Here is a 15040-nt window from a genome sequence, read left to right on the forward strand (position 1 = left end):
AATCAATAAAATAACAGGTAAATGTACTATAAATATGCTGGCCGCTCCAGTGGCGCTCCTGCGCTGGTCATCTGCTGGTTACTTGACAGCTGCTAGGCAGCTGATGCCTCGGGCTATTGCCCCACTGCTAACCTGTTGCCCCTTGCCACACTTGCTCCGTGCTGCCCCTTGCACCCATGCTGACGTTCAGCCTCTTGCCGCACTTGCCACCCTGTTTACCTGCAGCCTTTTGCCACATTTCCCCTGCTCACCTGCAGCCCCTGCTGCCACACTTGCCTCCCGGCTCACTTGGAGTCCCTGCTGCCACACTCCCCCCCCCCTTTCTGCCTGTTGTTACATTTGCCCCCTGCTGACCTATTCTTATGATGTAGGCGACTGCCACGAAGATGCAGGGTGAGAAAGAGTTTTGCGCTTCTATTGACTGCATTCGCGTGGAGACCATCTCTCTGCGGCGAATGTACGGAGCGACAGAGGTGAAAAATCAAATCCCTGAGTGAGTCGCTCCACGAACGTGCCAATAGGCACATTAACCCTTTGCGGAATATATCCGACAAAATATTTCACTGTTTGTGGTCCTATGGCAGTTGCCCACTAGGTGCCGCTATTGTAGAAAAAAAAATTCACAGTTTGTGGTTCAATGTTGGATTTCCTAGTGACCACTAGATGTCGCTATTATAAGGAAAAATTAGCGATATTATTATTATTATTATTATTATTACAGAGTGATTCTGAATGTGATTTTAGTGATGAAGATGATTATAAAAAAGTTTCATACCATGAAAAAAATAAAGAGGCTAACATAACATATGGCTTTAGTAGTATTAGTACTAGTAATAGTATTTATTCATTGCTTTGTAGTTATAACAGACTATAACTGTTTTGTATAAAAATGTAAAGTGTTTTTTTTTCCCGAAAATTAAATTGGACCTGCTTGGCGCACTTGGTGAAAATGTACTGGACCACAAAGGGTTAAAATAGGCCCTAGGTATCATACCAACGTATCAGCAGTTTTCAAAGTACAAATCATCATCACATCCCACTTGGATATTTGCAAAGCATTTTATTGAAGCGATTCAGTGTATATCAGAGATTAGTTAACTCTTTTTTTAGCGATTATACCTGAATATAAAGCTTTTTGTTTTCTGATAGAAAGTATGAAAACTTCAGCGGATGGAAGTCCCACACAGCAAACGCAGAAATTGTGATTTATCCAGTATAGTCTTCCTGTTTGACCACGAGATCGTAATGGGAAACGCCTTTCCACACGCCTTCGATGGTGGTTTCATAACCAAAGAGGGTGCGGACTCTGGCGCGGTACGGCACATCCATCTCAGCTTTCTTCACCGAAGCCACTACACGGATCGCTTTCCCACCTTCCAACTCCACCTCAGTACTTGAAGAAAACGAAGTCTACAGAGAGAGAAAAAAAAAATAAGGAATTAAAAAAAAAATCCCCTCAACAGCAGGAGAAGCAAGCGGGGATGTTCTACGTTCACTCATATGTCCTCGGGCATTACCACACAACCATGTTTAATGATGCATGATCCACACCACCTGCCCTGAGAGAAAAGTTAATGACCTTGGGCCCCGGTGTTCTGAGAGGCTGATTAGATGTGGGCAAAGAAAACTGTCCAAGACAGAGAGAGGAAAGAAATTGCCAAGAAAGGAGGAAGCAGAGAAAAACAGGTAGAAAACAGGTTGCTAAAGGCAGGAAATCCAGAGAAGAGACTCTTCCTGTAGGCTCCTTGGGCTCACGCCTCTTCTAGCAGATACCGGACGGGTTGTCTCTGTCATCATTCACCAAACTTCAGATGGAATGGAAGTACATACCTCTGTTTCGTTGGTCGTGGTGAAGCTCCAGTTGTGGGTCGTGCTGAAATTCATGGTAATCTTTGTACCTCCTTCCGCCATACCCGGGATGCCAGTTTTAAAAGTGAGTTCAGTGCCCATTTCGAAGTTGAAGCCATGTGCGTAGGTAAATTCACTTGTCTCCTTCATGGTTTTGCTGAATCTAGCACATGTAGAAACATGTTGGGTGTAGGGCTGCAACTAACGATTATTTTAATAATCGATTAGTTGGCCGACTATTTTTTCGATTAATCGATTAATCGGATGAAAAAATGAATGTAAATTTTTCATTTATTTAAAATAATTTACTAAACAAATGATGTTAAATACAAACAGCAGAATAAAAAAACTTTGATAATACATTTCTTGTCTTTATTTCCCAACCAGCCCCCCAATATATGCACATTTGAGCCCAGGCTTGCTACGCTGCCTCCCAGACATGCCATGCTGCCCCCCCACATATGCCACGCTGCCTACCACAGCACTCCACACTGCCTCCCACATATACCACACCACGCTGCCTCCCACATATGCCACTCCACGCTGCCTTCCACATATACCACACCACGCTGTCTCCCACATATGCCACTCCACGCTGCCTCCCACATATGCCACTCCACGCTGCCTCCCACATCTGCCACTCCACGCTGCCTCCCACATATGCCACTCCACGCTGCCTCCCACATCTGCCACTCCACTCTACCCCCCACATGCCACTGTGCCTGATACCCCCTGAAACACCACTCCATCCTCCCCAGACATGCCACCCTGCCCTCCCCACATATGCCACGCCATGCTGCCTCCCACATCTGCCACTCCACAATGCCTCCCACATATGCCACGCTGCCTCCCACATCTGCCACTCCACGCTGCCTCCCACATCTGCCACTCCACGCTGCCTCCCACATCTGCCACTGTGCCTGATACGCCTTATATCCCCTGATACCCCACTCCATCCTCCCCAGACATGCCACCCTGCCTCCCAGACATGCCACTTCTCTACCCCCAGATATGCCTTATACACCCTGATACACCACTCCATCCTCCCCAGACATGCCACACTGCCCTCCCCACATATGCCTTATATACTGTATATGCCTTATACCCCCAGATATGTCACTTCACTGCCCCCAGGATTTAGATTCCTCTAAATTAACCCTAAACTCCCCATTAACCATAACTGCCCCTAAATTAACCCTAAACACCCCACTAACCATAACTGCCCCTAAATTAACCCCCACCTCCCCTAACTTTCAGTAGCCCAAATATTCAGTATATTACATACATATATATATATATACCGTATTTGCTCGATTATAAGACGAGGTTTTTTCCAGAGCAAATGCTCTGAAAAATACCCCTCGTCTTATAATCGGGGTCGTCTTCTAATCAGACCCCAAAAAAATGGCTGGGGCCATGCTGCTTACCGGTCGCGAGCAGCGTCTCTTCCGTTAGAAGCAGGAGGACAGGAAGCTTGTAGCTTCCTCACAGAACTCTATCTCCCCCTCCCTCCTCTGGGGGCGGGGCCAGAGAAGTTGCTGGTACAGCCGGTCCCCTGCAGAAGTCTTCGAGTGAGAGATCTGCAGTTCAGGTAAGGGGGTGGGGGAGGGTTTTTGGGTAAGTATGTGTGATTAATGTGTGAAGTATGTGTGATTAATGGAATGAATGAGTATTTAAATGTTTGTGAATGTGTGTTTGTGTGTGATAGCATGGATGTGTAAGGGGGGTGGGGGTTGTAGCATGGCATAGGGAGGCTGTAATCCCACTACTATCATCCCCAGGTTCCAGCATGTACTGGCTGCCTTGGCTTGATAGGAGTGTGATTGCTGTTAGCAGCAATCACACTCCTATCAAGCCAAGGCAGCAGTACATGCAGGGTTAAAAGGCATATCATGGGGCTGAGTGGCATATAGGGGGTTAAAATGCATTTCTGGACCTCCAGAAATGCATTTTAACCCCCTATATGCCACTCAGCCCCATGATATGCATATATACCTCCAGAAATGCATTTTAACCCCCTATATGCCACTCAGCCCCATGATATGCCTTTTAACCCCCTATATGCCAGAGTGGCATATAGGGGTATAAGGCATATCATGGGGCAGAGTGGCAAATAGGGGGGTATAAAGCATTTCTGGGGGCAGAGTGGCATAACTGGGGGGGGGGCAGGTTGGCAAATAAAAGGAAATTTAAAAAATATATTTACATGAATTAATATTTACTGGTAAAACTTTTTTTCCTATAGGGTCGTCTTATATTCAGGCTTTTTGTTTTTTTCCTAAATTAATATTTGGATTTGGGGGGGTCGTCTTATAATCGGGGTCGTCTTATAATCGAGCAAATACGGTATATATATATATACACACATACACATTATATATATATATATATATATATATATTATATATATATATACACACACATACACATTATATATATATATATATATATATATATATATATATATATATATACACACATACACATTATATATATATATATATATATATATATATATATATACACACACACATACACATTATATATATATATATATATATATATATATATACACACACACACACATACACATTATATATATATATACACATATACTTACAGTTAGATGAGTGTCACAGCCATGTGGTTCTGGCCTGGAGAAGGAAGGGGCGGGACCAGTTGTCACAGTGATTACAGGGAGGGGGAGTAAGTAGGAGCTGCTGCTGTGAGACGGTGAGTCAGACTAAACGGATTATATAATGAGGGGGATTTTTCAGAGCGTTTGCTCTGAAAAAACCCTCATTTTATAATCGATAATAATCGATTCAACTAATCGATAATGAAATTCGTTGCCAACGAATTTCATTATCGATTATTATCGATTTTATCGATTAGTTGTTGCAGCCCTATTTGGGTGGTTATCGCAAATGAATACTAAAAAGACATGAAATCACCTAAAAAAGGAGGGGCATCAGAAAAGTTACTTACGTAAAGGTGTGCTTTAGCGGCGTGCTGCTTCCCCTATTGTCGTATATTTGTTTTTTCACCACTTCAACAGATTCTGATGTGATTCTACCTGAATCAGTTAAGAACTCGAAGCTGAGCATACTCTGGATTGTTTTGTCTTTTGTAAAGCAAAACACTCTAAAATTATTGTACCCCCATCCCAATTGTTCTGCTTTTTGCAAATATCCCGTATCTTTTTTAGTTGGAGGTGGACCTTTATAGATATTTCCATTATATTTATCCACACACCACAGCATTCGGTCAGGGCTGAAACCCATGAAATGGGTGATCCTTGACCATCCACCATCACCAATGGTTGTGCTTGTGGACATCCATTCATCTTTGGGATAAGTAGGTGGGCTTCTTTTCAGGAACTTGTCTGTGTCAGTGACTCCATACATGATGCCATCAGCGTCAAAGAAAAGAGCATCAAACTTATTCCAGTTGTGGGTTCCTATCATTGTAGCCTGACCATAAAGCCACGAGACGTTTTCATTAGTTGGTACTGGACCCTTGTAGAACTCCCCAGCATGGGTAGCTGCATACAGAGTGCCATCGGGGTGGAAGAACAGGAATTTGAACTTGCTCCAATCACCTTTTCCAACTCTCTTAGCGGCAGAATACCAGTCTTCAACAGCTCTTGATGGCATGTGTCCTGTATACAGATCACCTCCACGAACCACATACAGCTCCCCGTTTGGGTTAAAGAGAACTTTGCTGGCATTATTTAGCTTGCCAAAACTAGCTGCCCTGGTGTTATAACTATCCATACGGTTCTTAGGGGGCAGCCCAACTCTTACTGTAAAGTCCCCAGCAAGAGCAAATAAGACGGTCTCTGAAATGAAATAAACACATTTTAAACACATTTTAGGGAAATGTAGGTATAAAATATATGTAAATGTTTAGATGGGAATCAGAGGCAGGAAGAATGTCTACAACTTATTTTCCCTTTTGTTAAAAAGGTTGTCTGTTGAATGATTATGGGCTTTGTTACATACAGTCCTGTGAAAAAGAAAGCATACCCTCTTTTTGACAGGACATAATAACAATCATCTGTTCCTTAGCAGGTCTATAAAGTAAATGGAACCTCAGATGAGCAACACCACATGACATATAACAGGGTTTCATGATTTATTCATCAAAAATAAAGCCAAAATGGAGAAGCCATGTGTGGAAAAACTAAGTACCCCTTATGATTCAATAGCTCATAGAACCACTTTTAGCAGCGATAACTTGAAGTAGTCGGTTACTTTATGACATCAGTCTCTCACATTTAGGAATTTTGGCTGAAATGTATTATTAATGGTCTGCTGAAGATTCAAGCCCTTAATGTAAGGTTATTTAAATATTTAAATTTAAATCTTCGTTAATGTCTCTTGACATCCATCCTTTGACATTGTTGAGAGTTGAGAAGCTGATTCAGAAAATATTGAAGTGGTCCAGGACATCTGATTTGCCATCTAGCACTCTAAAAAAAAATGTGAGTGCATCTAATATTAAAAATCATCAAGCTAAGATTTATAGGGAGACTTTTGAGAGATAGCATAAGAGTAAGAGTGAGAGAGAGCAAAGAAATGCAAAGAATATATATATATATATATATATATATATATATATATATATATATATATAAACACACCGGTGTCATTGCTTGGCTGCCTAATAGAACTAACATTTTACAATTCAGAGCCCTAGGGGTTGTTACTATGCTTTCCCTTTATAATGTGAAATATTTTTAGATGACCAATATTTCTAAGCATTTTACTGCCAAATATTTAATTTAAAGCTAAAAAGCCAATACAAATTTTACCAAGTTCTGCCATAGCTGCGTGTAGAGGGTCTTCACTCTCTTCCGTCTGCTGATCTGGAGTGGTCCTTGTGATTGCGATTGCAGCACAACCCTTAAATACGCTTTCTGTGCCTGAATCATGTGCTCTGGAATTAGACTGTGTACATTGCCATCATCACGCGTTATCTACCTGAACCTCACGTGTGATATCATTTCTCCTGGCTATTGATGCATTTCCAACAGCATGTGGTAACTCGCCCCCAAAAATGTGTCACATGCTGCCTAAAGTTCTTGACTTAACAAACAGGATAAATAAAGTATGCTTTACTTAGGCAAATTCTGTCCTCTTTGGCTCTGTAAACGCCGCATCCTTAGTCTGCTGCAAAGCTTGAGGGCAAGAGGATCCGCGAGGGACAAAAGTAAGAAACAGGTCTATAACAGGAATGAGTAACATATATTACCAGCTTCGTACAGGTCAACGACGCTTGAGGTGGGGAAAGTACTTAAAACGGGAGACCTGGGCCCATCAGAAAAGATATACGTTGTGTAAATGGAGCTATTAAAACAGCGGAAAGGATTTTAATAATAAGACTCCTGTGCCCAGTCACGACAGGGTTAATTAGTAAAGGAAAGTTAACTCTACATGTACAGATAGAATAGATAAGGAACCACCCAAGCATATAAGAACACGTTTTATACATACAACGAAGACAAAGTTTGTTTGGAATGCGGACGTCGTAGGTTACCCCGTGCAGCTGCTTACACTATAGGTAGACATGACATCATATATCAGGAGTGGATGTGCTCGGCTAGATTTCTCTGTATATACATCGCTAGGATACCAAATGCTATTGTATATAGTCATCTCTTACATAGTAGCAAAATATCCCCTTGACTGCTTAGACCCATAGCAAGAGGCCAAAGAAAGAAAGAACCCAAATTCCCCACCCCCCCCAATTAACCCATGAGAAATAGACACTAGACACCATTGTGTGGGATGGGGCATTTGGCCACAGCTTTTATTAAACATGCATATAACCATTCCCCGGGCCAGCGGAACAACACAACCATTACCATGAAAAAACAACCTGCCAGCTGCTGAGCGCTCGGCCCACGATTCACCTCTTCACCTACCTATAAACCCTCTTAGCTGCAACATTGTTGGCGCTCCCCACCAATGGAAAAGGGGCTTACTGCATGGGCCAGCAGTCATGATCCCCCTTTCCTATAGGTCCAGGGGGCCCCCTTTCCGTAATGTTAAAATGGGAGATCTGATTCAGGAGCGAATCCCACCTAAAGGCTAATTTAAAAAGCAGCTCATGTAAATTCAGGGATTTTGAAGCTTTTTTCGTATTGTTCACTTTCGATGTGTATCCCCCAACTTTTTATGGCCCTCGGGGGACTTGGTGGATCTACATTCTCCAAAACAGTTGCCACTTTCGTATTTTCAAAAATATGTTGCAGTTGTTTGAATAATCTTATGTTAATAGATTTAAATAGATGCTGTGTGAGATCGTGGTTTATTCTGTGGTTTTGGTTTGATGGAATTCCCAAGTCCATCCTCAACCTTTCAAACCTTCTTGGTCTTCCCATCTCCATGATATAATTTTAATCTCAAACTATCTCTATTCGGCCGATTCGTCAGGTTCTTTTCTGGAACGAGCGTTTCTAATATCTTCAGCGAGGCGGTACTAATGATTTTATTTTTCATCTCTATTCATCCATTTTGGGATTAGATTTCCCAAGAGATCATTTTTAGCGTTATCTCAGCCCTTACTGGATATTGGAGTCCGGGGCGCAGGAGTGGAAGAACGCATACAGTGATAGACTTCACACGATTCACAAATGAGACACAAGCGGAATGCTTGGATATAGGGATATTAAACAAAGCAGATACATCTCACCATAAGTAGCAGGGTAGGAGGCATATCAAGGATACAGACTGCTGGGGACTAACAAAGTTAGAATAGTCCAGGTAAGAATCCAACATGGTCAGGGATGGGTAGCAAGCAAAAGGGGTAAATGCAAAAGGCAGTCCGGGTCAAAAAAAGTAAATCTAAGAGAGAGGTCCAGAGTCAGGCATGAACGATAGCTCCAATGTAATTTAATAACAACTCTGTTACTGGGAGGCAGGGATATAAAGCCTGTTCATTAGGTCAGGTGTGGTAATGACATAGGCTACAGGTGAGGGAGGTCTGGATATAGCAAAATCAACACAGCTGAACATAAATACACAGAGCACGGATTCTAAACATAACCAGACAAGACAAACGGTACGGCACGCCACAAAGGGCAGGAAGGAACACAGGGGATAGAGCGAGGGGCCGAGATCCTCAGACGCTTCTCCTTGAAACAAGGATAGGATATCTCAAACAGGACATGGGGAGAGGAGAGAGGAACTGAGATCCTCAGATGTATAAGGGAAAGAGGGCAAAAGTACATAAAATACAGACACAAGTAAACAAGACAGCAAGCTGTGGAGAGGAGATCACCTCTATGCAGACCTCGTAAAGGGGCGTCCAGGGCTGGGGCTGAATCCTGACATCAACAATCATATTTCGCTCGAGCCAAAACCAACCACCTTTCTTAACATCAGGTTGTTGTAACCTGTGGACATGTGCTTTACTCAGTAATGGAAATCCCAGTCCCCCCCCCTTGGTCTTATTACTATGGATAATATCTCTTGAGATTCTTGGTTTTTTTTTTATCATTCCATATAAACTTCCCGACCAAGTTCTGAAATTGTTTGCACCAGACCTCAGAAATCGAGGCCGGAACCATCTTCAAGCGGTAAAGCCACTTGGGAAGGATGTATGCCTCAATGACAATCATCCTTCCCATCCAGGAGAGGCATAGGGACTTCCAAACCACAATATTATATTATTGTTTATTATAGCTCTGATATTCAATGGGATCTCCATCCCCAAATATTTTCTACTTGTGGATGTCCAGCTAAAAGGATATTTATTGGTAATTTTTCAATCTATTGGTAAGTTTCAGAATCTATTTCAACGAATGAAGTGCACTTGTACGTTAAGACATAGCAGTATTGTGATTGTGTGCTTAACTCACTATCATCCGAGGAAACGACCTCATTAAGCTTTTGCTTGATCGTACATTTGTATCTCAATCATTGAGGGTCACAGGATTGTGTAAGTTGGTGTGGTTTTGTGTTATAGATAATTTGCATCTTATCTGCATATTGTGTTTCACATATGGTGTGATGCATGCTGGTCATAGAAACATAGAAAGTGACGGCAGATAAGAACCAGAAGGCCCATCCAGTCTGCCCAACCTCTGAGTACTCTCCTTTAGTACTTGCCCTTATCCTATATCTAGCTTGGCATTATGCCTGTCCCATGCTTGCTTAAATGACTTTACTGTATAACATCTACCACTTCCACTGGGAGGCTATTCCATGCGTCCACTTTCCGTAAAGTAATATTTTCTGATGTTACCATTAAACCTTTGCCCCTCTAGTTTATGCTTGTGTCCTCTTGTTGCGGTTTTATTTCTCCTTTTAAATAAACTTTCTTCCTTTACTTTGTTGATTCCCTTTAAGTATTTAAATGTTTCTATCATATCCCCCCTGTCCCGTCTTTTTTCCAGGCTATATAGGTTAAGATCCTTTAACCTGTCCTGGTAAGGTTTATTTTGTAATCCATAAACCATTTTAGTAGCCCTTCTCTGCACTTTCTCCAGCATTTCTATATCCTTCTGGAGATCCGGTCTCCAGTACTGTACACAATACTCCAAGTGAGGTCTCACCAGTGATCTGTACAACGGCACGAGCTCTTCCCTCTCTACTGCTAATACCTCTCCCTATACAACCAAGCATTCTGCTAGCATTACCTGCTGCTCTACTGCATTGTCTACCTACCTTTAAATCCTCAGAAATAATTACCCCTAAATCCCTCTCCTCACACGTTGAGGTTAGGACAGTATCAAATAGTCTATACTCTGCCCTTGGGTTTTTATGCCCCAGGTGCATTGCTTTGCATTTATCCACGTTAAATGCCAATTGCCACAGCTCTGACTATTTTCCAGCTTACCTAGATCGTTTGCCATTTTGCTTCTTCCTCCAGGAACATCAACCCTGTTGCAAATTTTTGTGTCGTCAGCAAATAAACATCCCTTTCCATCAACACCATCTGCAATATCACTAATAAAATATTAAAGAGAACGGGTCCAAGTACAGATCCCTGAGGTATCCCACTGGTAACAAGACCTTGTTCTGAATATACGCCATTGACTACAACCCTCTGTTTTCTGTCACTCAGCCACTCCTTAATCCATTCAACAACATTGGGATCTAAACCCAGAGATTGCAGTTTATTTATAAGTCTTCTATGTGGGACAGTGTCAAAGGCTTTACTGAAATCCAGATACGCAATGTCTACTGCACCACCGCGATCAATTACTTTAGTCACCCAATCAAAAAAATCAATAAGATTTGTTTGGCAAGATCTTCCTGAGGAAAACCCATGTTGTTTTTAATCTTGAAAGCCATGTGACTTCAGATGTTCAACAATCCTTTCCTTTAACCCCTTCAATCCCCTATAGACGTACCGGGACGTCCAAAAAACGCCCACAAAGAAACCCCTATGGACGTCCCAGTACGTCCAGCCCTTCGTGCAGCGTTAGGGACACATCGTTTGACAGCCTGGACTCCCCACTGACAGCAGAAGCCGGCTTTGCCGGCTTTCTGCTGTCCGATCGCCTGTAACAGCTTCCGGCATGAAAGCCGGTAAGCTGTTACGGGTAAACTGCCCGATCGCGCGATCGCACAGTTTCAAATGCGCGATCGGGCATTCCCTTCCGGGTTGCGTCACTGCTGACGTAAACCCGGAAGGTCATCGGAGGACAGGATATCCCCTGCAGGGATATCCTGCCCTCCGATGAGGCACAGAGACGCTATGATCTGTATGCAGGTCTGTGAGGACCTGCATAGAGATCACAGTGTGATCGGTGCAGGGGGATCGCGGGGAGGGGAGTGAGAAACCATCTTTCTCACTCCCCCTCCCGTCCTGTAACAGAAAAGCTGGAAAAAAACAAAACGTTAGTCATTTAAAAATAATATTAAATAAATCATTAAAATAATAATATAAATAATACTAAAAAAAATTATAATGTGAGCTGTGATGTCATTGTGACATCATTGGCATGTTCAGGAGGTCCCTAGGAGGACCTCTAACCATTACTGTGAAGAAAAAAAAATATGAAAAATACAAAAAATGTAAAAAAAATTAAACTAAAAAAATTTTAAAAAAAAATATATAAAAAAAGATAATAAAAAAAATTCTTAAAAAAACCTTACATCCCATTGCCCTAGCATAACATCTAGCCAGTATAACCCTCCTGCCCCCGTTCACAACCCCCAAACCCGTTAAGCCATAGGCATAAAAATTATACAAAATTGTACACCTTATAGTATGCTCCCTGGTGATTGGAAGGTCTGGAAAATCTATATAAATTAGGTATTTCTGAAATCAGGACACCTGAATTGATAAACTTGGAGGGGATTTTCCATCACTTTACCTAATTTTGTGAGGATTCAGAGGGAAAATGTAAAAAAAAATTTGTTTATTTTTCTAATCTTCGCTAGTTTTTACTAAATTTCTCATTCTAAATTTTCAGCTAATCATCCAACTATGGTATGAAACGAAAGCTCTATCTCTCCTTGAAAAAACAATATATAGTTTACATGGGTACACTATTCACAGGAAAGGAGAATAATCGCTAAACCGACATACCCCAAAAATGGCAAAATTGCTCTGGGCTTTGAGGTACCAAAAACCCCTGGGATTGAAGGGGTTAACATTGTTTCCATTAATTTTCCCACTACAGATGTAAGACTAACTGGCCTGTAGTTGCCCGACTCCTCCCTACTGCCTTTTTTGTGTATAGGCACAACATTCGCTACTTTCCAATCCCCAGGGACAACTCCCGTTACCAATGATTCGTTAAATATATCAGTTAACGGTTTTGCTAGTACACCCCCAAGCTCTTTTAATAACTTGGGGTGAATCCCATCAGGCCCCATCGACTTATTTGTCTTTACCTTAGACAACTGAAGTAAAACCTCCGCCTCGATAAACTCACATATTTCAAATGATTCAGTCTTTTTTCCCAACTGAGGTCCCATTCCATCATTCTCATCTGTAAAAACTGAACAGAAATATTCATTGAGGCCGACAGCTAAACCTTTATCCTCTTCTACATATATGCCTTTTGTTTTTAGTCTAACTAATCCTTGTTTAACTTTCCTTTTCTCATTTATATATCTAAAAAATGTTTTAGCTCCATTTTTTACTGATAGGGCTATTCGCTCTTCTGCCTGTGATTTGGCAGCTCTTATAACTTTCTTTGCCTCTTTCTGCCTAATTTTATAGATCTGTCTATCTTCCTCACTTTGGGTATTTTTGTATCTACTAAAGGCCAACTTCTTGTCTTTCACGATTTTGGCGACTTCTGCAGAGAACCACAGCGGTTTCCTTAATTTTTTACTCTTACTGACCAACCTAATACAATTTTCTGTTATCTTCGATAAAACAGCTTTTACAAAATCCCATTTCTCCTGAACGCCATTTAAATTGTGCCAGTCTGATAATGACTCCTCTATACATTTTCTCATTTTAGAAAAGTCAGCTTTTCTAAAATCTAAACCTTTTGTTTTTGTGTGGTGTGACTCAGTCACTGTTCGTATATTAAACCACACAGACTGATGATCACTAGATCCCAAACTTTCACCTACAGAAATATCTGTTAACAAATCTCCATTTGTGAACACTAAATCCAATATGGCCGCCTTACGAGTTGGTTCCTCAACCACCTGTTTTAAAGATAATCCCAGTAAGGAGTTTAGAATATCCGCACTCCTGGTACAACCAGCTACTTTCGTTTTCCAGTTCACATCAGGGAGATTAAAGTCACCCATGATTATAACATCCCCCTTCACTGTTATTTTAGCTATTTCCTCCACTAGTAGATTATCTAGATCTTCTACATGTCCTGGGGGTCTATAAATCACACCTATGCGAGTTACTTTACTTTTGCCAAATTGTACTGTAACCCAAACCGACTCTATGTTCTCCTCACCAACTTGTATTAAGTTAGATTTGATGTTGTTTTTCACATATAGGGCCACCCCTCCCAAGTTCCTGCCCTTTCTGTCTTTTCTATATAAAGAGTACCCCGGTATTGATATGTCCCAGTCATTTTTCTCATTATATCATGTCTCAGTAACAGCCACTATATCAACATTCTCAGTTGCCACAACTGTTACAAGTTCATGGATCTTATTCCCTAAACTGCGAGCATTTGTAGACATGACTTTTAGCTTGTCATTTAACACTGATGCTGCAATCACTTTCTGTCCTTGCTTTGGGGGGCAAAATATATGCTTCTCCCTATTATCTGTATAGACCAAGCCCCCAGATCCACCCACCTGGTTACTAAGTAAATCGCCTTCCCTTTCTATACTGTCTAACCCGGTATTTATTCCCCCCCCCATTCCTAGTTTAAAATCTCCTCCAACCGTCTAACCATTCTCTCCCCAAGCACATTGGACCCTCTTGCATTTAGGTGCAATCCATCACGACTATAGAGATTGTACCCCAAAGCAAAATCAGCCCAGTGCTCTAAGAACCCAAAGCCCTCCTTCTTACACCAAGACTTCAGCCATGCATTTAGCTGCCTAATCTCCCGCTGCCTTTCTGGTGTAGCGCATGGCACAGGTAGTATCTCTGAGAATACTACTTTGGGGGTCCTTTTCTTAATCTTACTACCCAAGTCCCTAAAATTATCTTTTAGGACACTCCATCTTCCTCTTACTATGTCATTGGTGCCAATGTGCACCAAGACAGCTGGATCCTCACCAGCCCCTCCCAATAATCTATCCACTCTGTCCGCAACATGCCGAACCCGGGCACCCGGGAGACAGCAAACCATTCGGTTGCTGCGATCAGAGCTACAGATCACCCTGTCTGTTTTCCTGATTATTGAATCCCCTACCACCACAACCTGCCTGGGCTTTCCTTCCTTTCGGATCCCCTGCACATTGGATGAGCTGCTCTCCCGGCTGTTAGAGAGAACAGCTTTTTCCGGAAAGTCTACCTCTGAGTCTGCCTCCCCAACATGCTCACTTAAAAGGGCAAATTTGTTGGGAGGGAGAGGCTCTGGGCTGGCTTGCCTCTTCCTCTTCCCTTCCCCACTGCAACCACGTCTTACTGTCACCCAGCTATGTGCCTGACTCCCTTCTGACTGATCTCCTCCCTCATTGCTAGGGGCCCCATCTAAACTTTGCTCAGTGAGCAACAGACTCCTCTCAAGGTTGTCAATCTCTCTCAGTGTTTCAATGCGCCTCTTCAGAGCACCAACCTCAGCTTCCAGAGAGAC

At 42.1% G+C, this 15040-nt stretch overlaps 1 protein-coding gene across 1 annotated transcript; it reads right to left on the reverse strand.

Annotated features, from left to right (window-relative positions):
• Nucleotides 1-1040: 1040 nt before the first annotated feature.
• On the reverse strand, nucleotides 1041-6828 carry LOC128477320 (tachylectin-2-like). The gene is made up of 4 exons (XM_053458065.1): nucleotides 6665-6828; nucleotides 4837-5689; nucleotides 1831-2011; nucleotides 1041-1410 (listed from the first exon to the last, which is right to left on the reverse strand). The coding sequence occupies exons 1-4, from the start codon at nucleotides 6675-6677 to the stop codon at nucleotides 1207-1209; spliced, it is 1251 nt and encodes a 416-aa protein (XP_053314040.1). The 5' UTR covers nucleotides 6678-6828; the 3' UTR covers nucleotides 1041-1206.
• Nucleotides 6829-15040: the final 8212 nt, after the last annotated feature.

This window comes from Spea bombifrons, chromosome 1, assembly GCF_027358695.1.
Source record: "Spea bombifrons isolate aSpeBom1 chromosome 1, aSpeBom1.2.pri, whole genome shotgun sequence".
NCBI classification, from domain to species: domain Eukaryota; kingdom Metazoa; phylum Chordata; class Amphibia; order Anura; family Pelobatidae; genus Spea; species Spea bombifrons.